The sequence below is a fragment of the Acomys minous genome, assembly GCF_964271855.1.
Source record: "Acomys minous genome assembly, chromosome: 12".
Classification (NCBI taxonomy): Eukaryota; Metazoa; Chordata; class Mammalia; order Rodentia; family Muridae; genus Acomys; species Acomys minous.
In genome coordinates, this window is record NC_140493.1 from 1,386,531 (window position 1) to 1,413,188 (window position 26,658).

At 55.0% G+C, this 26,658-nt stretch overlaps 1 protein-coding gene across 3 annotated transcripts; it reads left to right on the forward strand.

The window, feature by feature from the left end:
- Nucleotides 1–1,781: 1,781 nt before the first annotated feature.
- SPRYD3 (SPRY domain containing 3) lies at nt 1,782–26,622 on the forward strand. 3 transcript variants are annotated; one of them, XM_084749699.1, is made up of 11 exons: nt 1,782–1,921; nt 3,887–4,033; nt 5,892–5,967; nt 9,561–9,685; nt 9,927–10,062; nt 11,301–11,486; nt 23,955–24,104; nt 24,335–24,392; nt 24,908–25,027; nt 25,106–25,278; nt 25,574–26,622. In XM_084749699.1, the coding sequence occupies exons 2-11, from the start codon at nt 3,897–3,899 to the stop codon at nt 25,706–25,708; spliced, it is 1,296 nt and encodes a 431-aa protein (XP_084605825.1). In that variant the 5' UTR covers nt 1,782–1,921; nt 3,887–3,896; the 3' UTR covers nt 25,709–26,622. The 3 variants fall into 3 exon arrangements, with proteins under 3 accessions (XP_084605825.1, XP_084605824.1, XP_084605826.1); XM_084749698.1 differs by having other exon boundaries at nt 1,782–1,917; XM_084749700.1 differs by lacking the exon at nt 1,782–1,921 and adding an exon at nt 2,250–2,397.
- The last annotated feature ends 36 nt before the right edge of the window (nt 26,623–26,658 follow it).

Below are 26,658 nucleotides of genomic sequence, written 5' to 3' on the forward strand. Positions count from 1 at the left end.
CAAGCAGTCTTTGGTCCTACTGTGAGCAGGATCATGTACAGACAAACCTCTCGTGCCACCCATGAGACCTAGACTGTAACTTATTCCTAAAGGTGAGAAGGGAACACTAGAGAGATGATTCAGCGGTTAGGAGCACCAAATGCTCCTCCAGAGGACTAGGATTCTGTCCCCAGAACGCACAGGCGCAGCTCACAACTGTCTGTAAGTCACACACGTGGTGCGCAGACGTACATGCAGGCCAAGCACTAAAATAAACGAGTTCATAGTGAAAGGCAGCACCCTATGACTGTCTCCAAATGTAACAGACTGAGCACATACGCTCAGCGGGTGCGTGTGTGAAAGTCACTTAAACAGCACCAGATTCAAGAGTCAGACCAAGGCGGGATGCAACATCCCGGGCTGGACCCCTCAGGGGGAGGACATGACACACTATGACAACAGCGGTCCCCAACAACTAACCGCCCTGTGTGTGTTCCGAAAAGGACAACAGAGAAATCTTGACTGTCTCTCTGGGCCTTCAGCTCAACTCTGAGGAGGACACCTTCACCGATTACGGTTTGCCCACCCATCTTCCATGCCCAGTCTTGCATTTTGCCCTTGAAGCCTGGCTCAACCCTGTGACATGTGCATCCCAGGCTGCCACCTCCAGCAGCTGGCCACCTGGGTTTCCTCTCTGTCTTCAGTAAGGCCTCTGAACTCTTGAATTACGCTGTGGCTTCTTTTTTTAATTTTAATTTTTTTTTATTAATTTATTCTTCTTACATCTCAATGGTTATCCCATCCCTTGTATCCTCCCATTCTTCCCTCCCTCCCATTTTCCCCTTATTCCCCTCCCCTATGACTGTGCCTGAGGGGGTTAACCCTTTAGTAGCCACGGTGTAGCCTATATAAGTACACGCTTGATGAGTAATGTGTGACCCAGACCCAAGAGTTAGTCATTAATACTGAAGCAAGGAGACCTGCGCTTGCTAAGGGCCTGGTATTAGCGCAGATCGGCACTAATTGGCAAATTGCCGCCAGTGATACCGTCGCAGCTTGTTAATTTATTGATACTCAATAGGTTCAGATGTGGAAAAACGCAAATATGTTCCTTTATGTTTCTGACACAGGGCACTCAAGACAGTGAGTCTCTCTGGAAAGATTACTCAGTCTTCCAAGGGCGACCACACCCTTAACAGGCGGTGCATGATAAACGCTAGTGTCCTTTCTAGTACACGCTGATCTGACCTAACTTTCCTATCAAGCCCTCTGCACTGGGTTTCATCTCACTGTGATTTTTGCATCTGAAGTTCTGGGACATCGTCCTGGAAGGAGAACGGAGCGTGGTGCAAAGTGGTGCTCCGGAGGGAAGGAAGCAGCATATGGTATCAGCTCACTGCTGCCGCTGTGGAGATCGGCCTCTGGCTCCTCACGTGTAAACAGGAGATAATTTTAAGATTTTTATTTACCCCTATTAAAGGGCTCAATAGGAAAGGCTTTTCGCATCACTTCTGGCACGGTGACCCGCTCCCCCTCCCCCCCAAAGGAGTCGCCCCTTGACGGCCTCCCCGAGCTCCTGGCGCCCACCGCGGCGTCCACGACCGCCACGTCGCCTCCCCTACCCTCCCGACACCAGGCTTTCTCGGATGCCGCCGCCGCCGCCGCCGCCGAGTGTTAGGTACCCGGCTCACCGGGCCGCGCCCCACACCGCCTGAGCCATGCTATTGGCTGCTGCGGGCGCCCGTCTTCGCCGGCTGCTGCCGATTGGTCAAGTTGGGCGGTAGGGGGCGGGCCTCGCGGAGCATAGGAAGGGCGGGGACCCGGATGTGTGTGCTGGCGGCGGCGGCAGCAGCGGCAGCAGCGGCGGCGGCGGCGGCGGCCGAAGAGCTACAGTGCGGAGCTGAGAGGCCTATGGATGAGGAGGACGCGGCGGCCCCGGTAGGTAGGCGGGGACCGGGGGCGGGGTCCCGGAGGGAGGCCGCGGTCTCTGCGGATCTCAAGGCTTTGGGGGTGGGGGGTCCCCCAGGCGCAGGGGCGGGGCGGGGCGAGCGTGCAGGCGGCTCCGGTCCCGGGCGTGCCTCCTCCCCTACCTGGTGCAGGGCCTGCGGAGACCGGGCGGAGCCGCCCTGACAGGTCAAGGCCCCGGATGGCCCCCGGGTCTCCCCGGAGCGACCCCACGGTGCTGACGCAGCTCCGGGACCGAGCGCGGCGGCTGCTGGTCGGTGCCGAGGCTACCGGGGTCTCCCAGATTAGATGCCTTCGAGTCCGGGGCTCCCGCGTCTACCTGGGTTCAAGTCCTGGCTCCGGGCCCAGGAGAGAGACACCCCCCCCCCGCCCCGCCCAGGGCTGTGCCCGCCACAGGTGTCTGCTCTTCCGGAGCATGGGGTGCCCTGTAGTTCCCGCGGTAGCGCCCTAATGGTACGCGTTGGACCTGAACTCAACGTCATAACCTAGGCTTGCTAAGCACCTACTGTGTGTAGGGCACTGTGCCAGGTGTTTGGGGGATGGGGAGACAAGATTTCTCCATCGTTTCTCCCACTTTCTGGCCCTCTGGGACATTTTGTTCATTCATTCATTTACTGGCCTGGCGTGTTTTCTAAATGCCGAGAGAGCCTCTCTCGGTTTTCTCTCCTTTACTGCTGCCATTTTCTTGGCTGCCACCCTCTGAGCTGCTGTTGCAACCCGTAGTTGGGAACGAGAGTTAGGATCTGCTGAGGTTTTTGTTTTGTTTTGTTTTTTTGTTTTTGTTTTATCTTTTGTTTGAGACAGGGCCTCACTAGGTAGATAGCCTGGGCTGGCCTGGCAGACCCTATGTAGACCAAGGCTGTTGTAGAACTCAGAGATCCATTTGCCTCTGTGGATTAAAAAAGTGCTGGGATTATGTGCAGGAGAGAAAGCTCTTCGATTAAAAACATGAGCTTCAGGCTGGGCGGTGGTGGCGCACGCCTTTAATCCCTGCACTCGGGAGGTAGAGGCAGGTGGATCTCTGTGAGTTCCAGGCCAGCCTGGTCTACATAGTGAGTTCTAAGACAGCCAGGGCTGTTACACAGAGAAACCTTGTCTCAAAAAACAAACAAACAAACAAACAAAGTCGTGCCATTTCTTGTTTAAAATTCCTTAGAAGTTTCTCATTTAGCCTTGAAGTAAAATTTAAACTCCTGACTATGGACAGACTCTTGCCTTGTCTGTTCTTTTTGTTTTTGTTTTCGAGATGGGGGTTTCTCTGTGTAACAGCCCTGGCTGTTCTTGAATTTGCTCTGTAGACCAGGCGGGCCTCAAACGCATAGACATCTGCCTGCCTCTGCCTCCCCAAGTGCTGGAGTTAAAGACGTGTGTGAACCTCGACACCGGCCACTTTATCCTATTCTTAGTCACTTTCCCTATATGCCAGTGACTCTGGCCTTCTCTATCTACCATGACACCTTTCTTCTCCTCACAGTCCTGCAGCTTGTCTGTTGCCTCTTCCCAGAAGAATACTTTTGTACTGTGACACTGCCTGCCTCTCTCCCATGCTGCAGCCCCTCAGAGACTGCCCCTGTCCACTCTTTGCTGTTACAGCTATGTTTATTCTTCCACTGATTGAAATGGTCACTTGGGCTTATTATCTGTCATGGTCCTTCATGCCTGCCAGAGTGGAAAAGAGAGCAAGAGCCCCATCAGCCTTGCTCCCAGCTTTGACAGCAGTGCACGAGCGCACGCACACGCACGCACGCACGCGCGCGCGCGCGCGCGCGCGCGCGCGCGCGGCAGAAGGCTCGACACGTTTCTATTGACTGAGTGGCTGAGGCCCGAACTCTGAGATGCATTTGGACACTGGGCCTCCAGTGTGGGGCCTGCTGTAGGCTCAGGACCGAGCAGGCTGAGGTACTCAGCTGAGCTCACCTCTCCACGGTTTCTCCTCCCTTAGATTTGTTCTCATGAACAAGATGGATGACCTCAACCTGCACTACCGGTTTCTGAATTGGCGAAGAAGGATTCGGGAGATTCGAGAGGTCCGGGCGTTCCGCTATCAGGAGCGGTTCAAGCACATCCTTGTGGATGGTGACACTTTGAGGTGAGCGTAGAGGGAATGGTCCCACGTTGACCCTTCTCCAGGTCTTAGTCAGGGAAACAGGTGTTTGAGAGAGAGAGGACTGTTTACACGGCACTGTGAGGGGCGGGCGGCCCCTTGGCCTCCATGCACTCCTTTCCTCCTCTTGTGACTGGGTTGATCAGGCTGTTGTTGTTTTAATTTGTTTGTTTGTTTGGTGTGTGTAGGGGGCGTGGCTGTTCAGGGTGAACTTGGCACAGGGTGGTTTTCCTCCTTAGGTCAGATGGGCCCAGGGACCTAACTCTGGTCAGTAGGCAACTGCTTCTGTACATTGAGCTGTCTCGCTGGTCTTTGATTTGTTTTTTGAGGCAGCCAGGCTGTCCTAAGTTAACCTGCAGGCCTCCTCAGTTTCCCAAGAGCTGGGATTGCAGGCGAGTCCTCCCTCAGCCATCTTGGCTGGCTGTCTTCTGGTCTGGCAAGGAAAGGGGCCAGAAAGGGCCTGTTTCGATTTGGACATTCCCCGTGGCAGGTATAGGGGCTGCCACGATCTGCCCAGACAGTGGATCTGTGTGGCCTGAGTCCCCTTCTGCCTATATTTCAAGACTGAAGGGAGGGGCCTTCTGTAAGGCCCTGCCTGGGGAGTGCCAGCCCTGTGGTGGGTGATCACCCACTCTGTTCTTTCCAGCCCTTTGGTTTGTATTTCTCTCTCTCTCTCTTTTTTTTTCTTTTTCTTTTTTTTGTCTTGAGCCTTCTCTGACTCCTTCCTGCCTACACCAGATAGTTATCTGAAAGGAAAGGAAGGAGTGCTATGTAGCCCGAGGGAGGAGTGACTCTTCCAGACGGAAGGCTTTGACAGGCTCCTAGCTCCTCTGAGGACAGGCCGAAGCCAAGGGCCAGAGTTGCAGTGGGAGGGATTGAGGTTAGACGGCACTGTGGGACGCCCTCAGAAGCAATTAAGGAAGGCTTAATTTTTTTTCCTGAAAATGAAGTAGGCTGTATTGATCTAGGGTGGGTTGGACCCTGGCTGGAAGCAGTGGGAAGGGTGGATGACCTTAAGTACTTTTTTAACCTTTATTTTAAACACAGTGGTGTTTGCCTGCATGTATCTATCCATGTGAGAGCATCAGGCAGCTGTGAGCTGTCATGTGGGTGCTGGGATTTGAACTGGGGTCCTTTGGAAGAGCAGTCAGTGCGGGTTTTTTTTTGGTATGTTTGTTTGTTTGTTTGTTTGTTTGTTTTTCTTTTATTTATTTATTTTTTTAGATTTATTTATTATTATGTATACAGTGCTCTGCTTGCATGTACTCCTGCAAGCCAGAAGATGACGCCATATCACATTACAGATGGTTATGAGCCACCATTGAGCTGAGGACCTTTGGAAGAGCAGGCCGCGCTCTTAATGATTCAGCTATCTCTCCAGCTCTGTTTTTTTGTTTTTCAAGACAGGGTTTCTCTGTGTAGCCTTGACTGTCCTGGACTCACTTTGTAGACCAGGCTGTCCAGGAACTCACAGCGATCTGCCTGCCTCTGTCTCCCTAGTGCTGGGATTAAAAGTGTGTGCCACCACCAACCCTGGCTGTGTGCAGATGAAGTGCTTTAAACAAACAAACAAACAAACAAACAAACCAGGATTTATTTATTATGTATATAGTGCTCTGCCTGCATGCACACCTGCAGGCCAGAAGAGGGCACCAGATCACATTACAGATGGTTGTGAGCCACCATGTGGTTGCTGGGACTTGAACTCAGGACCTTTGGTAGAGCAGTCAGTGCTCTTAACCTCTGAGCCATCTGGCCTTCACAAGGTTGGGGTTTGGAGTACTGTGACTTCCTCCTGACACCTGGGCTTGCCTGCTAATAGAACTTTTCTGTATTCCTTTAGTTACCATGGAAATTCTGGTGAAGTTGGCTGCTACGTGGCATCTCGACCCTTGACCAAGGACAGCAATTATTTTGAGGTGATCAAGCATTAGGTGTGCAGAGTTGGGGGGCTGGGTGTGGTGATGGGAGGCAGTGAGGAGTGAGGACGTTACTCTCCAGGGAGGTCTGGGCTTATGACCGGGCCTTTTACGCTTTCCGTTGGGACTCTCGATCTAAGAGACAGGTGCTGTGGAGGCCCATCACCCTTGTCCCTGTGCTCTGAGGTCCCATTGCCCATGCAGATTGTGACCCTCAGGTCACTTGCCTAGTCCTAGCGAGGTGGTTCTCAACCATCCTAATTCTGTGACCCTTTAACCCATGTTGTGGTGATCCCCAACCATAGAATTATTTTGTTGCTACTTGATAACTTTACCTTTGCTACTGTTGTGAATTGTAATGTAAACAAATATGTTTCCGGTAGTCTTAGGCTCCTGAAAGGGTTGTCTGACTCTCAACAGGTTGTGGCCCACAGGTTGAGGACTGATGTCCTAACTGAAGCCCAGAATTGATTCTGTGCTTGACATCATCAGCATCATTTATTATTATGTACACAGTGCTCTACCTGCATGTACACCTGCAGGCCAGAAGAGGGCACCAGATTTCATTAAAGACAGTTGTGAGCCACCATGTGGTTGCTGGGAACTGAACTCAGGACCTCTGGAAGAGCAGTTACTGCTCTTAACCTCTGAGCCATCTCTCCAGCCCCCTATTACTATTCATTTTAAATGCCTGTATGTGGGTGTGTGCATATGAATATAGTGCCCACGGAGACTAGACATTAGAAGTGTCAGATCCCCAAGGACTCTTAGCCGGCCATAGTGTTGCACACCTTTAATCCCAGCACTCAGGAGGCAGAGGCAGGCAGATCTCTGAGTTTGAGGCCAGCCTGGTCTACAGAGTGACTCCAGGACAGCCAGGGCTGTTATACAGAGAAACCCTGTCTTTAAAAAAACTATTTAAAAAAAAAACCCACTGAGTAACCACAGTAAAGGGCCTTTCCTCCTCTCTCATCCCCATCATCGGGTCCTCCCCTCTCAGCCCCATCATCGAGTCCTCCTCTCTCAGCCCCATCATCGGGTCCTCCCCTCTCATCCCCATCATCGGGTCCTCCCCTCTCATCCCCATCATCGAGTCCTCCCCTCTCAGCCCCATCATCGAGTCCTCCCCTCTCATCCCCATCATCGGGTCCTCCCCTCTCGGCCCCATCATCGGGTCCTCCCCTCTCGGCCCCATCATCGGGTCCTCCCCTCTCATCCCCATCATCGGGTCCTCCCCTCTCATCCCCATCATCGGGTCCTCCCCTCTCGGCCCCATCATCGGGTCCTCCCCTCTCGGCCCCATCATCGGGTCCTCCCCTCTCGGCCCCATCATCGGGTCCTCCCCTCTCATCCCCATCATCGGGTCCTCCTCTCTCATCCCCATCATCGGGTCCTCCCCTCTCAGCCCCATCATCGGGTCCTCCCCTCTCATCCCCATCATCGGGTCCTCCCCTCTCATCCCCATCATCGGGTCCTCCTCGCTCATCCCCATCATCGGGTCCTCCCCTCTCAGCCCCATCATCGGGTCCTCCCCTCTCATCCCCATCATCGAGTCCTCCCCTCTCATCCCCATCATCGAGTCCTCCCCTCTCATCCCCATCATCGGGTCCTCCCCTCTCATCCCCATCATCGGGTCCTCCCCTCTCATCCCCATCATCGAGTCCTCCCCTCTCATCCCCATCATCGAGTCCTCCCCTCTCAGCCCCATCATCGAGTCCTCCCCTCTCATCCCCATCATCGAGTCCTCCCCTCTCATCCCCATCATCGAGTCCTCCCCTCTCAGCCCCATCATCGAGTCCTCCCCTCTCAGCCCCATCATCGGGTCCTCCCCTCTCAGCCCCATCATCGGGTCCTCCCCTCTCATCCCCATCATCGGGTCCTCCCCTCTCATCCCCATCATCGGGTCCTCCCCTCTCAGCCCCATCATCGGGTCCTCCCCTCTCATCCCCATCATCGGGTCCTCCCCTCTCAGCCCCATCATCGAGTCCTCCCCTCTCATCCCCATCATCGAGTCCTCCCCTCTCATCCCCATCATCGAGTCCTCCCCTCTCATCCCCATCATCGAGTCCTCCCCTCTCATCCCCATCATCGGGTCCTCCCCTCTCATCCCCATCATCGAGTCCTCCCCTCTCATCCCCATCATCGAGTCCTCCCCTCTCATCCCCATCATCGAGTCCTCCCCTCTCAGCCCCATCATCGGGTCCTCCCCTCTCGGCCCCATCATCGAGTCCTCCCCTCTCAGCCCCATCATCGAGTCCTCCCCTCTCATCCCCATCATCGAGTCCTCCCCTCTCGGCCCCATCATCGAGTCCTCCCCTCTCAGCCCCATCATCGGGTCCTCCCCTCTCGGCCCCATCATCGAGTCCTCCCCTCTCAGCCCCATCATCGGGTCCTCCCCTCTCGGCCCCATCATCGAGTCCTCCCCTCTCATCCCCATCATCGGGTCCTCCCCTCTCATCCCCATCATCGAGTCCTCCTCTCTCATCCCCATCATCGAGTCCTCCCCTCTCGGCCCCATCATCGAGTCCTCCCCTCTCAGCCCCATCATCGGGTCCTCCCCTCTCATCCCCATCATCGAGTCCTCCCCTCTCGGCCCCATCATCGAGTCCTCCCCTCTCGGCCCCATCATCGAGTCCTCCCCTCTCGGCCCCATCATCGAGTCCTCCCCTCTCATCCCCATCATCGGGTCCTCCCCTCTCATCCCCATCATCGGGTCCTCCCCTCTCAGCCCCATCATCGGGTCCTCCCCTCTCAGCCCCATCATCGGGTCCTCCCCTCTCAGCCCCATCATCGGGTCCTCCCCTCTCGGCCCCATCATCGAGTCCTCCCCTCTCGGCCCCATCATCGGGTCCTCCCCTCTCATCCCCATCATCGGGTCCTCCCCTCTCATCCCCATCATCGAGTCCTCCCCTCTCATCCCCATCATCGGGTCCTCCCCTCTCGGCCCCATCATCGGGTCCTCCCCTCTCAGCCCCATCATCGAGTCCTCCCCTCTCATCCCCATCATCGAGTCCTCCCCTCTCGGCCCCATCATCGAGTCCTCCCCTCTCAGCCCCATCATCGGGTCCTCCCCTCTCGGCCCCATCATCGAGTCCTCCCCTCTCAGCCCCATCATCGGGTCCTCCCCTCTCGGCCCCATCATCGAGTCCTCCCCTCTCATCCCCATCATCGGGTCCTCCCCTCTCATCCCCATCATCGAGTCCTCCTCTCTCATCCCCATCATCGAGTCCTCCCCTCTCGGCCCCATCATCGAGTCCTCCCCTCTCAGCCCCATCATCGGGTCCTCCCCTCTCGGCCCCATCATCGAGTCCTCCCCTCTCATCCCCATCATCGAGTCCTCCCCTCTCGGCCCCATCATCGAGTCCTCCCCTCTCGGCCCCATCATCGAGTCCTCCCCTCTCATCCCCATCATCGGGTCCTCCCCTCTCATCCCCATCATCGAGTCCTCCCCTCTCGGCCCCATCATCGAGTCCTCCCCTCTCGGCCCCAGGTCTCTTTGGGCGGAAGTCCACCCTTGATCGCCCTTTTCCTGTCTTCTCCTCTACAAGTTCATCAGTTTTCTGTGTCTGTGAACTGTGTCCTGTTCTTTTCAGGTATCTATTGTGGACAGTGGCGTCCGGGGCACCATTGCTGTGGGGCTGGTCCCTCAGTACTACAGCTTGGATCACCAGCCTGGCTGGCTGCCTGACTCCGTAGCCTACCACGCTGACGACGGCAAGTGAGTGGTCCCTCTGTGGGGGTGAAGTCTGCATGCGAAGGATAAGCTCCCTCTGAGTGGTTTTCTCCACTACTTCCTGTCTTAGGCCTTTTTCATAAATGTAATTAGGTAAGCCACCCTTGCTGAGGTGTGGACGTCAGGGACACAGGAGGATACGGTCAGGAGTGGAGCTGCTGAGAAGGTGCTGGGGAGGAATTGCAGCAGATACCACACCTTCTGCCTTGTGCCGCTCTCTCCGTAGGCTGTACAATGGCCGAGCCAAGGGGCGGCAGTTTGGGTCAAAGTGCAACTCTGGGGACCGGATCGGATGTGGCATCGAGCCTGTGTCCTTTGATGTGCAGACTGCCCAGATCTTCTTCACCAAAAATGGGAAAAGGGTGAGTGGCAACTCCAGGGAGGATCAAGTGGCCAGAATCTGCCTAAGGGTTGTGAGAGTGGGAGGGGCCGTGTGCTGGTTCCCTTCCTAACCCCTGTCTAGACAACTCCCCTGCCTGGGGCAGCGGGACCTTGATCCTTATCACAGGCTTAGCGGGGCAGCTGGGGCACAGCTCTATGACTCGGAGGGAAAATGTCAACAAACAAAAGCACAGGAGGGTTTGACTGTAGCTGAGGTAGAAGCCAGCATGTGTGGCTGGTGTGCTTGACGTTGTGTTTGGTCCTCAGCACTACATAAGCGGGTCACACAGGAGATGAAGGTGGGAGAATCAGGGTTCAGAGTCATTCTCGCTCCAAAATGAGTCCCAGGACAGTTTGGTCACATGAAGCACTACCTTAAAAAAAAAGTTTTCTTTCAGGATGTGGCCCTGAGAGGCTACGCATGCTCCTGCACAGGACCTTAACCCATGCCTGCGTGTCTAAGCAACACTAAGTTGACTGTGGGTTTAGAGAGGCACAGGCCTTAATCCCAGCACTCAGGAGGCAGAGGCAGGTGGATCACTGCCTGGTCTACAGAGTGAGTTCCAGGATAGCCAGGGCTACACAGAGAAACCCTGTCTCGAAAAAACAAACAAAACAAACAAACAAACAAACAAAAAACCCAAAGAAAATCACATGAAATTATCAAGGAGGGGCTGGAGAGATGGCTCAGCGATTAAGAGCACTGGCTGCAGAGGACCCAAGTTCAGTTCCCAGTACACACATGGCAGCTCACTGGTGCCAGTTCCAGGGGACCTCACACAGACACACATGCAGGCAAAACACCAGTGCACATAAAATCAAAATAAAAAATTTAAATGTAAAAAAGGAAAGATTATGGTGCAGCTGTATTAAGTGGCAGGTCTTAAGGGTTTTGATTCGAGTATTGGGGGGATGGGGGGGGGGACCATGTGTACTTTGCAGCCTTAGCAGATGTGCCTTGGTGCCACAGGTGCTCGCAGAGGACTTGGTAGCGAGGCCGGAGGCTGAGGCTTGCCTTCCAGCTCCATGTAACTTGGCAATGAGTACTTAGCACATCTTAAAACTCTACTGAGCCTCTTTTTCCCTTAGCTTTGTGCGTCTGTGCGTGTGGATGTGATGAGTTTTGGTTGCGTCATCTCAGAGGTGCCCTTTTGAGACCTGGCTGAGCTCTGGAAGAGTGATCCCCATGGCAGTTCCCTCCTCTCTCCCGGTGCTGCAGGTGGGCTCCACCATCATGCCCATGTCCCCGGATGGGCTCTTCCCGGCAGTTGGTATGCACTCCCTGGGTGAGGAGGTGAGGCTGCACCTCAACGCTGAGCTGGGCCGAGAGGATGACAGCATCATGATGGTGGACAGTTACGAAGACGAGTGGGGCCGGCTGCATGACGTCAGAGTCTGTGGGACTGTAAGTAAAAGGAGGAACGCGTGTGGTGTCTGAGCACACTGGCGTCGCTCACAAGGAGCATCATACTCCCTCCCTTAATCAATCTCTGAGACCAGATCTCACTGTGTAGCCCAGGCTGGCCCGGAACTCAAACCTGCCTCTGCCTCCTGAGTGCTGGGACTAAAGGTGTGTCATCAAGCCTGGCTCTTTTCTTTTCTTTTCTTTTCTTTTTTTTTTCTTCCTCGAGACAGGGTTTCTCTGTGTAGTCTTGGCTTCCGTGCACTCACTTTGTAGACCAGGCTGGCCTCGAACTCACAGTGATCCACCTGCCTCTGCCTCCCGAGTGCTGGGATTACAGGCTTGCGCCACCACTGCCCGGGTGGGTGATTTTTTTAATTTTTTTATTTAGTTCTCAAGAATGGAGAAAGGGACAGGTCGGTGCAACACCTTTAATTCCTGCTGGGAAGAGACAGAGGTAGGAGGAGCTCTGTGAGTTAACATTGGCCTGGTCTATGTAGCTCAAACACAACCTACATACATAGAGAAACTCTGTCCCTGGTACTCCCCACCCCAAATACAGGTGGACTGTGGAATTTTTGTATTTTTTATATTTTGGTTTTCTGAGACAGGATTTCTCTGTGTAGCCCTGGCTGTCCTGGACTCACTTTGTAGACCAGGCTGGCCTCGAACTCACAGCGATCCACCTGCCTCTGCCTCCCGAGTGCTGGGATTACAGGCATGTGCCACCATACCTGGCGCCTGGCTCTTTCTTTTCTTTTCTTTTTTTTTAATATTTGTTTATTATTTATACATATTTCTTCCTGAATGTATGCCTAAATGCCAGCAGAGGGCGCCAGATCACATTACAGATGGCTGTGAGCCACCATGTGGTTGCTGGAAATCAAACTCAAGACATTTGGAAGAACAGCCAGTGCTCTAAACCTCTGAGCCATCTCTCAAGCCTTTATTTTCTCTTGTTTTTATTTTTGTTTCTTTATTTGTTTTTGGTTTTTCAAGACAGGGTTTCTCTCTGTAGCCCTGGCTGTCCTGGACTCACTTTGTAGACCAGGCTGGCCTCGAACTCACAGCGATCCACCTGCCTCTGCCTCCCGAGTGCTGGGATTACAGGCATGTGCCGCCATACCTGGCGCCTGGCTCTTTCTTTTCTTTTTTTTTTTTTAATATTTGTTTATTATTTATACATATTTCTTCCTGAATGTATGCCTAAATGCCAGCAGAGGGCGCCAGATCACATTACAGATGGCTGTGAGCCACCATGTGGTTGCTGGGAATCAAACTCAAGACATTTGGAAGAACAGCCAGTGCTCTAAACCTCTGAGCCATCTCTCAAGCCTTTATTTTCTCTTGTTTTTATTTTTGTTTCTTTATTTGTTTTTGGTTTTTCAAGACAGGGTTTCTCTCTGTAGCCTTGGCTGTCCTGGGCTCGCTTTGTAGACCAGGCTGGCTTCGAACTCACAGCAATCCGCCTGCTTCTGCCTTCCAAGTGCTGAGATTAAAGATGCACGCCACCACGCCTGCTCTTTTCTTTATCTTGATATGGCTCAGGAATGTTGCTTAGGCCTTGAGTTTGCATTCTGCCCCCCTTGGCCTCTGGAGTAGCAGTACAGTGTGTGGCTGTGGGAAAAATAGCCTGAGGCCTTGACATGGTTCCTGGGGTCCAGAGCTGTATTCTGAGTACCTCCCTTCCTCCTTTGTCTTCGTTTGGGAGCTCAGCCTGGTGGTTGATTCCCAGGTAAAGTGGATGCTCCCTTCTGCAGGGTCTCGACCCTCGGTGTCTGAGGGCTGATGTGGGAGCTCACTGCTTGCGCTTCTGTTGTGGCCCGATTCAACTCAGCTGAGCTCTCTAGTCAGAGCGGAGGAACACGCGTGCGTGCGGGAGGATTTCAGGAGTTGGTGGTGCTGTGGTGGTGGTGTGTGTGTTGCTGGGTATTGAGTCTTTCACAAGCTAAACAAGACCCTTACCTCAGGGTCTTACTAAGCTGCTCTGCTGGTTCTGAGCTGGTTTGTAACCCAGCCGGTCTTGAACTTTGAAGCCACAGGCCTTTGCCTCCAAGTAGTAAGGATCGCAGGCCTGCCCCCGCCCTAGCTTTGGGGATCTTGAACACACTGCAGGGTCAATATCCTCTGGCTTTCTGTATAAGGTGACAAGACAGATGGATGCGGGTCAGGGAGGATCTTGCTGCCTCCAAGCTTGCTTTCAACCCTTCTCCTCAGACCTGCTGTAGTGTCTCTCTGTGTCTTTCTTGGGATGCGTGAGAGAGGTATGTCCTCCAATCTGTCCTCTGTGCCTCTTGCTGCTGGGACGGAGCCTGACTCTGCTCTCTGAGATTGCCCTCCTCCACTTAGATACCTAAGGAGCCCCCTCCTTGCACCTGGCCTCTCCTCTTCCTCCTCGCTGCAGCCTGGCCTTTCCTCCTCCTCCTCGCTGCAGCCTGGCCTCTCCTCTTCCTCCTCGCTGCTGCAGCCTGGCCTCTCCTCTTCCTCCTCGCTGCAGCCTGGCCTTTCCTCCTCCTCCTCGCTGCAGCCTGGCCTCTCCTGCTCCTCGCTGCAGCCTGGCCTCTCCTCCTCCTCGCTGCAGCCTGGCCTCTCCTCCTCCTCGCTGCAGCCTGGCCTTTCCTCTTCCTCCTCGCTGCAGCCTGGCCTTTCCTCTTCCTCCTCGCTGCAGCCTGGCCTTTCCTCCTCCTCCTCGCTGCAGCCTGGCCTTTCCTCCTCCTCCTCGCTGCAGCCTGGCCTCTCCTCCTCGCTGCAGCCTGGCCTTTCCTCCTCCTCCTCGCTGCAGCCTGGCCTTTCCTCTTCCTCCTCGCTGCAGCCTGGCCTTTCCTCCTCCTCCTCGCTGCAGCCTGGCCTTTCCTCCTCCTCCTTGCTGCAGCCTGGCCTCTCCTCCTCCTCCTCGCTGCTGCAGCCTGGCCTTTCCTCCTCCTCCTCGCTGCTGCAGCCTGGCCTCTCCTCCTCCTCGCTGCTGCAGCCTGGCCTTTCCTCCTCCTCCTCGCTGCTGCAGCCTGGCCTCTCCTCGCTGCTGCAGCCTGGCCTTTCCTCCTCCTCCTCGCTGCTGCAGCCTGGCCTCTCCTCCTCCTCCTCGCTGCTGCAGCCTGGCCTCTCCTCCTCCTCCTCCTCGCTGCTGCAGCCTGGCCTCTCCTCCTCCTCCTCGCTGCTGCAGCCTGGCCTCTCCTCCTCCTCCTCGCTGCTGCAGCCTGGCCTCTCCTCCTCCTCCTCGCTGCTGCAGCCTGGCCTCTCCTTCACCCCTTGGCCTTCTCACCTCTATGCTGGCGGTTTCAGATGAGCCTGTGATAGGGAAACAGAAGGAGTGGGGCGTGGGCGTGGGTTTGCAAGCGAGGCCTTTCCTTGTGGAGCTCGAGGTAAATTGAGCTTAGAGACCGTGCGCCCTCCTCCTGTCCTGATGCCTGGCTTCTTTTCTGGGGTGCCCTGGGGAACCGGGGCTGTGCTGATTGTGAGCCAAGGCTCACATGCTCACCCCTTGACTCCTCCTCTTTCCCTTCTCATGTCTTTTTTTTTTTTTTTTTGGTTTTTCGAGACAGAGTTTCTTTGTGTAGCCCTGACTCGCTTTTGTAAACCAGGCTGGCCTCGAAGTCACAGAGATCCGCCTGCCTCTGCCTCCCCTTCTCCTGTCTTCTGACAGCATCTACATAGTTGAGCTTGGGCCTGAGCCAGGGCCATGTTCCTGCGCTCGGCTCTGACCTCCCCTCAAACGTTCTCCTGGCATCCTTTCTCTGCAAGGACCTGTCCCCACGCCACCCCCAGCTCCTCCATGGCAACTTTTCTAATTGAGGTGGGACCCTGCAGACACTATAAATAGCCTTCCTTCCTTCCTTCCTTCCTTCCTTCCCTCCTTCCTTCCTCCCCTCAGCGCCCTCAGTCCACCTGTTCAGCACAGCTGCAGAGTTTGGGTGTCTTCATACCCTCAGCCTAGGACAGCTGGCAGGTGGGCCCACTGCATGTGAGCACCGGCTTCTCTTCAGTGCACTCGGGCAGCTCGTGGTTTGCTTCAAGACAGTCTCGTATGTAGTCGGTCTGCCCCGGAACTCACTACTTACCCAGGCTGGCCTTGAACTTGTGACAATCCTACCTCAGCTCCTGAGTACTGAGGTCACAGATGTGAGCTACCATGCTTGGCTAGTCTCTTTGTGTGTGTGTGTGTGTGTGTATGTATATATGTGTGCGTATGTGTATGTATGTGTGTTATGTGTATATGTATGTGTATGTATGTGTGTTATGTGTGTATATGTATGTGTATATGTATATGTATATGTATATGTGTGTGTGCATGTGAAAGTCAGAGAACAAATGTGGGAGCTGCTTCTCTCCCCCTATCGTGTTGGTTGCAGGGATTGAACTGTGGTGGTCAGGCTTGGCAGCAGGTCCCTTCACCCAGGGAGCCACTCTGCAGCCTGAGGGGGGATCTATTGAAGGACACAGTTCCTTTTAGTTTTGCCAGCTGTCCCATCTTTCAAACAAAGATAACTTGCCGGGTTTCCTTCATCTTCTGTTCTTTGGTGTGTCCACTGTACTTCTAATCAGAGTGTGCTGTCCCAGAAGGACCCAGAGAGTCTCCTCCAAAGGTGACTGCCAGGCGTTTTATTCTTTGTCACTCACACCCCTTGTCACCCACTCTCACCCCTTGTCACTCACTCTCACCCCTTGTCACTCTCACCCCTTGTCACTCACTCACACCCCTTGTCACCCACTCACGTCCTTGTCACTCACTCACACCCCTTGTCGCTCACTCTCACCCCTTGTCACTCACTCTCACCCCTTGTCACTCACTCTCACCCCTTGTCACTCACTCACACCCCTTGTCACCCACTCACGTCCTTGTCACTCACTCACACCCCTTGTCGCTCACTCACACCCCTTGTCACTCACTCTCACCCCTTGTCACTCACTCTCACCCCTTGTCACTCACTCTCACCCCTTGTCACTCACTCTCACCCCTTGTCACTCTCACCCCTTGTCACTCACTCACACCCCTTGTCACTCACTCTCACCCCTTGTCACTCACTCTCACCCCTTGTCACTCACTCTCACCCCTTGTCGCTCACTCTCACCCCTTGTCACTCACTCACACCCCTTGTCACCCACTCACGTCCTTGTCACTCACTCACACCCCTTGTCACTCACTCTCACCCCTTGTCACTCACTCTCACCCCTTGTCACTCACTCTCACCCCTTGTCACTCACTCTCACCCCTTGTCACTCACTCACACCCCTTGTCACCCACTCACGTCCTTGTCACTCACTCACACCCCTTGTCACTCACTCACACCCCTTGTCACTCACTCTCACCCCTTGTCACTCACTCTCACCCCTTGTCACTCACTCACACCCCTTGTCACTCACTCTCACCCCTTGTCACCCACTCACGTCCTTGTCACTCACTCACACCCCTTGTCGCTCACTCTCACCCCTTGTCACTCACTCACACCCCTTGTCACCCACTCACGTCCTTGTCACTCACTCACACCCCTTGTCACTCACTCTCACCCCTTGTCACTCACTCTCACCCCTTGTCACTCACTCACACCCCTTGTCACTCACTCTCACCCCTTGTCGCTCACTCTCACCCCTTGTCACTCACTCACACCCCTTGTCACTCACTCTCACCCCTTGTCACTCACTCACACCCCTTGTCACTCACTCTCACCCCTTGTCACTCACTCTCACCCCTTGTCGCTCACTCTCACCCCTTGTCACTCACTCACACCCCTTGTCACCCACTCACGTCCTTGTCACTCACTCACACCCCTTGTCGCTCACTCTCACCCCTTGTCACTCACTCTCACCCCTTGTCACCCACTCACGTCCTTGTCACTCACTCACACCCCTTGTCACTCACTCACACCCCTTGTCACCCACTCACGTCCTTGTCACTCACTCACACCCCTTGTCACTCACTCACACCCCTTGTCACTCACTCTCACCCCTTGTCACTCACTCACTCACACCCCTTGTCACTCACTCACACCCCTTGTCACTCACTCTCACCCCTTGTCACTCACTCACACCCCTTGTCGCTCACTCTCACCCCTTGTCACTCACTCACTCACACCCCTTGTCACTCACTCTCACCCCTTGTCACTCACTCACACCCCTTGTCGCTCACTCTCACCCCTTGTCGCTCACTCTCACCCCTTGTCACTCACTCACACCCCTTGTCACTCACTCTCACCCCTTGTCGCTCACTCACACCCCGTGTCACTCACTCTCACCCCTTGTCGCTCACTCACACCCCTTGTCGCTCACTCACACCCCTTGTCGCTCACTCTCACCCCTTGTCGCTCACTCTCACCCCTTGTCACTCACTCTCACCCCTTGTCGCTCACTCTCACCCCTTGTCGCTCACTCTCACCCCTTGTCACTCACTCACACCCCTTGTCACTCACTCTCACCCCTTGTCACTCACTCACACCCCTTGTCGCTCACTCACACCCCGTGTCACTCACTCTCACCCCTTGTCGCTCACTCACACCCCTTGTCACTCACTCACACCCCTTGTCACTCACTCTCACCCCTTGTCACTCACTCTCACCCCTTGTCGCTCACTCTCACCCCTTGTCGCTCACTCTCACCCCTTGTCGCTCACTCTCACCCCTTGTCGCTCACTCTCACCCCTTGTCACTCACTCTCACCCCTTGTCGCTCACTCTCACACCCCTTGTCACTCACTCTCACCCCTTGTCGCTCACTCTCACCCCTTGTCACTCACTCTCACCCCTTGTCACTCACTCTCACCACTTGTCACTCACTCACACCCCTTGTCGCTCACTCTCACCCCTTGTCGCTCACTCACACCCCTTGTCACTCACTCACACCCCTTGTCACTCACTCTCACCCCTTGTCACTCACTCACACCCCTTGTCACTCACTCTCACCCCTTGTCACTCACTCTCACCCCTTGTCACTCACTCACACCCCTTGTCACTCACTCACACCCCTTGTCACTCACTCTCACCCCTTGTCACTCACTCACACCCCTTGTCACTCACTCTCACCCCTTGTCACTCACTCACACCCCTTGTCACTCACTCTCACCCCTTGTCACTCACTCACACCCCTTGTCACTCACTCTCACCCCTTGTCACTCACTCTCACCCCTTGTCGCCCACTCTCACCCCTTGTCGCCCACTCTCACCCCTTGTCGCTCACTCTCACCCCTTGTCGCTCACTCTCACCCCTTGTCATTCACTCACACCCCTTGTCACTCACTCACTCACACCCCTTGTCGCTCACTCACACCCCTTGTCACTCACTCACACCCCTTGTCACTCACTCTCACCCCTTGTCACTCACTCTCACCCCTTGTCACTCACTCACACCCCTTGTCACTCACTCTCACCCCTTGTCACTCACTCTCACCCCTTGTCACTCACTCACACCCCTTGTCACTCACTCTCACCCCTTGTCACTCACTCACACCCCTTGTCACTCACTCTCACCCCTTGTCACTCTCACCCCTTGTCACTCACTCTCACCCCTTGTCACTCACACCCCTTGTCACTCACTCTCACCCCTTGTCACTCACTCACACCCCTTGTCACTCACTCTCACCCCTTGTCACTCACTCACACCCCTTGTCGCTCACTCACACCCCTTGTCGCTCACTCACACCCCTTGTCGCTCACTCACACCCCTTGTCGCTCACTCTCACCCCTTGTCGCTCACTCTCACCCCTTGTCGCTCACTCTCACCCCTTGTCACTCACTCTCACACCTTGTCGCTCACTCACACCCCTTGTCACTCACTCTCACCCCTTGTCACTCACTCTCACCCCTTGTCACTCACTCACACCCCTTGTCACTCACTCTCACCCCTTGTCACTCACTCTCACACCTTGTCGCTCACTCACACCCCTTGTCACTCACTCACACCCCTTGTCACTCACTCTCACCCCTTGTCACTCACTCACACCCCTTGTCACTCACTCTCACCCCTTGTCACTCACTCTCACCCCTTGTCACTCACACCTTGTCGCTCACTCACACCTTGTCGCTCACTCACACCCCTTGTCACTCACACCCCTTGTCACTCACTCTCACCCCTTGTCACTCACTCAGGTCCTTGTCACTCACATCCCTTGCTGCAGGGGACCCTGCCCTTGGATCCCCAGGTGCCTTCCAGCCTGGAGGGTGGTCTCAGTAAGGTGTAAGAACCCCGAAGATGTGGGCAGTGGTAGCGCACGCCTTTAATCCCAGCACTCGGGAGACAGAGGGAGGTGAATCCCCTGTGAGTTCAAGGCCAGCCTGGTGTACAAAGTGAGTCCAGGACATCCAGGAGGGCTGCACAGAGAAACCCTGTCTTGAACAACAACTACAACAACAACAGAACCCTGAAGACTTGGGAAGGCCTCGTTTAAGCTTTTTTTTTTTTTTTTTTTTTTATTATTATGTATACAGTGCTTTGCCTACATGTACACCTGCAGGCCAGGAGAGGGCATCAGATCTCATTATAGATGGCTGTGGGCCACTGTGTGGTTGCTGGGAATTGAACTCAGGACCTCAGGAAGAGCAGTCAGTGCTCCTAACCTCTGAGCCATCTCTCCAGCCCCTCCTCACCCCCTTTTTTTTTGGTTTTTCAAGACAGATAGACCAGGCTGGCCTCAAACTCACAGACAACCGCCTACCTCCCCAGTGCTGGGGTCACAGGTGTGCGCCAGTACGCCCAGCTCTAAGGTTTCTTAAAAGGACATAGGTGATTTTCCAGTTGGGTGATTGTTTATTTATTTATTCATTTACACATGTGCACATATCATGGCATGCCTGTGGAGATGAGAGGTTAATTAGCAGGAGTCTGTTCCATCTGCCACCGTTTGGGTCTTGAGGGGCTCCAACTCGGGGCATCAGGCTTGGCTGCAAGTGCCTTTACCTGCTGAGCCCTTAGGTTTCAGACAGCACAGCACATGCGCCCACATTTTCAGACATTCTCTTGTTCTATAAAGAGCAGCAGTCCCCGATGAAACAGAAGGGACATACTTCAGTTGTCAAACAGCTAACGAATAGGAAAAGCGGCCCAAGTAGTGAGTCCTTGACCCGTCTGTGTCCTTTTTGATAGTTTAATATTGATGGTCCTGACTTAAGATTTTTCAATTATGGTGACGTGACAACTGTATGCATTTCAGTAGAAACTACACTTCAGATTATTATTATTATTATTATTACTATTACTATTATTATTACTACTACTACTTAAGTAGGGTCTCACTTTGTAGCCCGGGCTGGCCTGGACCCCTCTATGTAGGCCTCACAAGGACCCTCCAGCCTGTGTCCTGAATGCTGGGATTAAGGAGTATTGTCACCCTGCCAGGCTGTACTTCAGATTTTGAAGTTTGAGGGCGCTCAGTGCTGAAACACTTCCCCTACATGCATGAAGCTCTCATTCATTTAATCCCTAGTACTACAAGGGGGAAAGTAGGTTTTGATTTTGTTGTTTTGTTTTTTGAGACAGGGTTTCTGTGTAACAGTCCTGGCTGTCCTAGCACTCACTCTGTAGCCAGGCTGGCTGGCCTCGAACTCAGAGATCCGCCTGTCTCTGCCTCCCAAGTGCTGGGATTAAAGGTGTGTGCGCCTTTCCCCAAGGTAGTGGTATTGGGCATTGAAAGCGAGCGGCAGCTCACTGTCAGCTGACACTCGCAGGACACTGCCCTGCTGGTCAGGTGTAGGCTGTGCTCTTTTTGTTGTTGTTGTTTGAGACAGGGTTTCTCTGTGTAGCCCTGCCTGTCCTGTAGACCAGGCTGGCCTTGAACTTACAGAGATGCACTTGCCTTTGCCTCCCAACTGCTGGGATTAAAGGAGTGTGCCACCACAGCCCAGCCGGGGCTCGCTCTTCTTTTCTGGGCTGGTCTTGATTTAATCCTCAGGCCTCCACCTCCTGATCCATCGCAGGGTTTGCCAGCACACCTGCTTTGTGTGATAGCTGGGGATTGAACCCATGGCTTCCTGAATGCTAGGCAGATACTGCCAGCTGAGCTACAGTCCCTACCTGCCTGCCTGCCTTGGTGTCTTGTCTGTGTGTGCATCTTTGGACCGTGTGTGCGCATCTTTGGATGTGCCTACTGTCCTTGGAGGCCAGAAGAAACAATGACTCCGTGGAACTGGAGTTACAGTGGCTGTACCCAACATGTGGGTGCTGGGAACTGAACCTGTGTCTTCTGGAAGAGTGGCCAGTGCTCCTACCCTCTGAGCCGTCTCTCCAGCCCCTGCTGTAGTTCTTCTTGAGTGATGTCTTCCCCTGCCTGCTGTGGCCTCAGTTTGTCCTCCTTTTAGAGGAGTCCCAAGTTCTCTCGCCCCAGAGGGCTGAGGATGGTGAGGACAGCTGCCGCCTCCGGGCCTGCAGACGAGGGTCTGTGTGGAGACAGTTGTGGGGTCGTCTGTACGTTTGGTTGAACTGATCTTGTCTTTGTTCGCTCTTCATGGCTCTTGACACTCCTTACGGTGGCAGCTTTGGTACAAAGAGGGAAGGGACCCTCCCCAGACCCAACTCAAGAGGAGGCTGTGCTGGGGCCTGAGCTGGGAACTTGTACTTGGCTCCTGTTTCAGCTATTTCTGGGCTCCTTGTGAGAAAAGTGAGGGTCTCTTCTGGCCATGGTGGTAGAGTGAGGACCAGTGAGAAAGCCCAGGACGGGCATGGAGTGCAGCTGCACTGACCACCGAGTGGTGGTCTGCAGTCCACTGGAGTAGGGGAATGGGGTACCCGAGGCTCTCAAGGAAAAGGTTCCCTCTGCCCTCAGCTAAGGTGCACAGGACGGGTAACTGGCTGTAGCTAGGTCACTGGTAGAACTCTCAATTATTGTGCACAGTCCCTGTGTTTGATAGCCAGCACTAACACCATCCAACCTGGTTGGCCCAAGGCTTCTAGCGGGAGGCACAGGCTGAGAGGCCTTGTCCATTGGGATTGGTAGTTGAGGATGTGTTTTCATCCACTGGTTACATCAGGCCCCGCTGACACCTGATGACTTTATCTCTACCTACTTTTGAAGCTACAAAGTTTTATTCCCATTGCACTGAGGAAGCAGCTAAGGCTTACGGAGATGAACGAACGATGTGCAAGCTTAGTGCAGCTGAGCGACGCTAGTTAGGGTTTGAATGGTCTTCAGACTTAAGAGCCAACCGAGGCATAGACTGAAGGACCAAGCCTACAGATTGCAGCAAGTGGAACTCGAGAAGCCAAACCTACAGGCTCCCAACAGTGGTACCCAGACTCTGGCCTCAGTGCTGAAGGCTCAGGAGGGCTTGCTGGGAGCAGGAGAGCAGCCTATGATTTGGGTTGGTAGCCTCAAGGCCGGATGGTTCCTCCCTTGAAGAGGGCCTGCTGCTCGGGGCCACGGTGTCAGCAGCCTGCCTTGGTGCTCCTCAGGAGCCAGTGGGTGTGCGTTGAAGTTGCATATCAGGGCAGGCCATCCTCATGGCCTCTTGGCCTTAGGAAGGCAGGATGCTGCAGCTGAGGGCGAGGGAACGGTTGGGCGGGTTTTTTCCAAGGATCAGGATGGTTGGGCTGTCTTTTGGCCCTGGAACTAGAGAACACCCTGTTTCCAACACAGAGGCCAGTTGGATAGAATGGGGCAAGAGCAGCTGTGGTTCCTCATGCGGCTCTGCAGTGCTGGGTGGAGAGTAGGTCATCGGCTGCTTGATAGATGAAGTCAGTAACACTCCTGGCTGGGGAGACGTCGACCCGGTGGCTCCCGTGCACCTCTGGCTTTTCCCCGGCTCCGCCATGTCTTTAGAGTACAGGAGGGTAGACTTGGAGCCTGGAGCTGAGCAGAGGAGGTCTCCTCATGCACAGATGCCCCAGGCCTTCCTTCATGCTGGTGCAGGCTGGATCAGGCAGGAATGTTAGTGGGGTGAGGCCATGTCTTAAGGTTTGCTAGGGATTAGTCGGGGAGGCCCCAGGGAGCGTGCTTTCTGTAGGGCTGCAGGCCTAAGAGGGTAGAGGAAAGTCTTGAGGGCAGTTAGGTTCATTAAAAGGGGATTAAGGAATCCCAGGATGCTAGGCGGTGAAAGAGGAGCTGGGTTGAGGCATAGCCCCACTATTACAGTGACATCTGATAGGTACAAACTAGATTGGGGGTTGCCACCCTGTTGTGTTCAAGCAAGACCATGTGGGGCTGAGGAGCCGGAAGCCTGTCACTCATCTCCTTTCTCTTAGCTGCTCACCCACTGCAGCCTGAGTGTGGGCTGGGAACTGGAGGGAGGAGCTGCCGTTTGTCCTCCTTCCCACCTTTGCTGTCTGTGTGTGACCCCAGTGAGCTCTCTGACAGTGCTGCTCTACACCCTCACATGGCTCTCCAGCTGCAGGGCAGAGGCCGCTCACGTACCCCTTTGTTTTTGGCATCCTTGTCCTCCTCTGCCTGCCTAGAATTTGGGGTCCACTTTTCCTTTAGAGTCCTCTCCCTTTCAGGCCCAGAGAACTAGTCCCCAGTGTCCAGGGCGGCATTCACCTGACCCTCGCTCTTGCCCCACAGCTGCTGGAGTATCTGGGGAAGGGCAAGAGCATTGTGGACGTGGGGCTGGCCCAGGCTCGGCACCCACTCAGCACCCGCAGCCATTACTTCGAGGTGGAGATCGTGGACCCTGGAGAGAAGTGCTACATCGCGCTGGGACTGGCCCGGAAGGTGGGCGCAGGCGCGGTGTTCCTCCCCGTGGGCTGCTGGGAGAACATGGGCAAGGGGCTGCAGAGGGAAGTTCTGAGCTGCTTAGTGGACACGTTGTGACAGTATCCTGAGTATGTCACCCACCCTGGTCCTGAAACTGAGCCCTTTCCTGTCCTTGCTCCTGTAGCCTGGGTTCCCAGCTGTCCCTCTCGTGTATGAGGTCACAGATTTCTTTTGTCTTCCTGCTGTAGGACTATCCCAAGAACAGACACCCTGGCTGGAGCAGAGGGTCTGTGGCATACCACGCAGGTGAGTGGAAGCTGCTGGGGTGGAACCTGGAGGACAGGCCACGGGGCCACCGTGCTCCTGCACTCACACTGGCTTCTCCCTGCGGTTTCCAGGCTGCTCAGGCTTTCTCTCCAAGTTGTTTGCTCTCTCTGATCCGGCTCCCCCCACCCCCGACTCTCCCCTCCCAACCTCCCCCTCCCCAACTCCTCTCCCCACTCTGCCCCCCCCCCCATGCCTGTCCTGAGACCTGCAGATGCCTTGTTTTCCTTCCTTGGTCTGATTTCCTGTAGAGCTTTCTTGAATACTGAGCCTGGGTGCCTAGAACCCCTCCCTCCCTCCCCCTCTTCCTCCCCCTGTCCCTCCCCCCTCCCTCCCTCTGCTTGCTCATCCACCCTAGGGACCCTCTCCTTTCTTCTGACCAGCTCTTCAGTCAAGTGGACATTGTTCCTTTTTAAAACCTGGTGTCCTTCCTGTGTCTGTCTGTCATCCTAAAGACTGCCGTCAGTCCCTTCACGCGTGTCCTTTCCCCTCTGCAGACGATGGGAAGATCTTCCACGGCAGTGGTGTCGGGGACCCCTTTGGGCCACGCTGCTACAAAGGGGACATTATGGGCTGTGGAATAATGTTCCCCCGGGACTACATTCTGGACAGTGAGGGTGAGTGAGGCTCCGCAGCAGCCAGACCGCTCAGGGCAGTGGGCAGTAGCACAGGAGCTTATGTTTCCTGTTTCCTAGGGGACAGTGATGACAGTTGTGACACAGTGATCTTGTCCCCAACTGCCCGGGCTGTCCGGAACGTCCGAAATGTCATGTACCTGCATCAGGAAGGTGAAGAGGATGAGGAGGAGGAGGAGGAAGAGGAAGACGGGGAAGAGATAGACCAGGAGCACGAGGGCAGGAAGGTGGTGGTAAGTGGAGAGGCTTGGACTCACCCTGGGGTCTGGGGCTCACAGGAGCTTAAGACACGCCCCTCCCCCAGCTCCGAGGACAGCCAGGGCTACACAGAGAAACCTTATCTTGGCAGGGGGTGGGGAGGTGGGGGGGGGGTGGCAGGCGTGCCCAGGCCACACAGCCCTGGCCTGTTTTCCAGCCTCAGCTTGCCCTCTTGTGGTTGCTGCCCATATCACCCCAAGCGACTCCTAAAGCCTGCGCTGGGAGCCAGGAGCCTTAGCCTGAGGCCGGCCCTGTGCTCCCCACTGCCAGGTCTTCTTTACGCGGAACGGCAAGATCATCGGGAAGAAGGATGCTGTTGTCCCCGCTGGAGGCTTCTTCCCCACCATCGGGATGCTCAGTTGTGGGGAGAAAGTGAAAGTAGACCTGCACCCCCTGAGTGGCTGAGCCGGCACCTGTGCTCCTGCCCTTTTCCCTTCTGCATCCTCCCTGAGTCTTCCCCCAGGATTTGCTCACCTGCAGGCCCTGGGCCTGAGCCCCAGAACAGTGTTGACATACACGGGAAGGTCCCCCTTGCTTTGGTTAGTGGGCATCTGGATCTCCTTTTACCTCGTGGGGCCCTGGGCGAGTTGGGAGGTGTAAGCCTCCCTGGTTAGCATATCACCCCCCAGAATTCGCTCTCCATTCCCTGCCCTCATGTGAGCCAGTCGCTGCTGTCTCCCCCTGGCTGGGCTAGGGGGCCTGTCTTGGCCACCTCTCCTTTCACTGGCTGCTCTCCTACATGTAGGGTCTCCATCCTTTCCTGAGGGATGGTCCCACCACCACCCCACCCCACCACCGCAGAAAGCCTGAGCCTGGCTCCCCACCTGCCCACACACAGGTTGCTGAGTGTGTGTGAGTGCGGGGCCGTGTGGTAGCATGGGACTGCAGCTTTTGCTCCCATCTCTCTCTTGTCCACTCTTCCTCCAGGCACTAGGGCACGTGTCGTGCTGTGGCTGTTTGCCCAGAGCAGCAGCTTGGCCCCTCACTTCCCTCCACCCGCTCTGACCCGCCCCCCCCCCCCGTGCCCCAGCTTGTGGCTTGTGCCAGTTGACTGTTTTTGCTTCAGTGTTTGATTCTAGCGTCTACATAGACCCCTCCCCCCCATCTCCTGACTTGCTCCCCATGAACAGGGGCAGAAGAGGAAGTGGGAACTCTTGGTCTCAGTTTGCACAGTGGGTAGAGTGGGGAGGGGGTGCTTTGTGCTGCTGGGGCTCCCCCTGCCCCTCCTGTCGGGCCCTGCACTATGATGTATGAAATGTATGTACAGATCAGAGACGTTTATACAGCCAATAAAGGCGGAGCTTCCGTATTTATCAGGACAGACAGAACGGACTCCTTCCCCGTGCGGAGGCTGC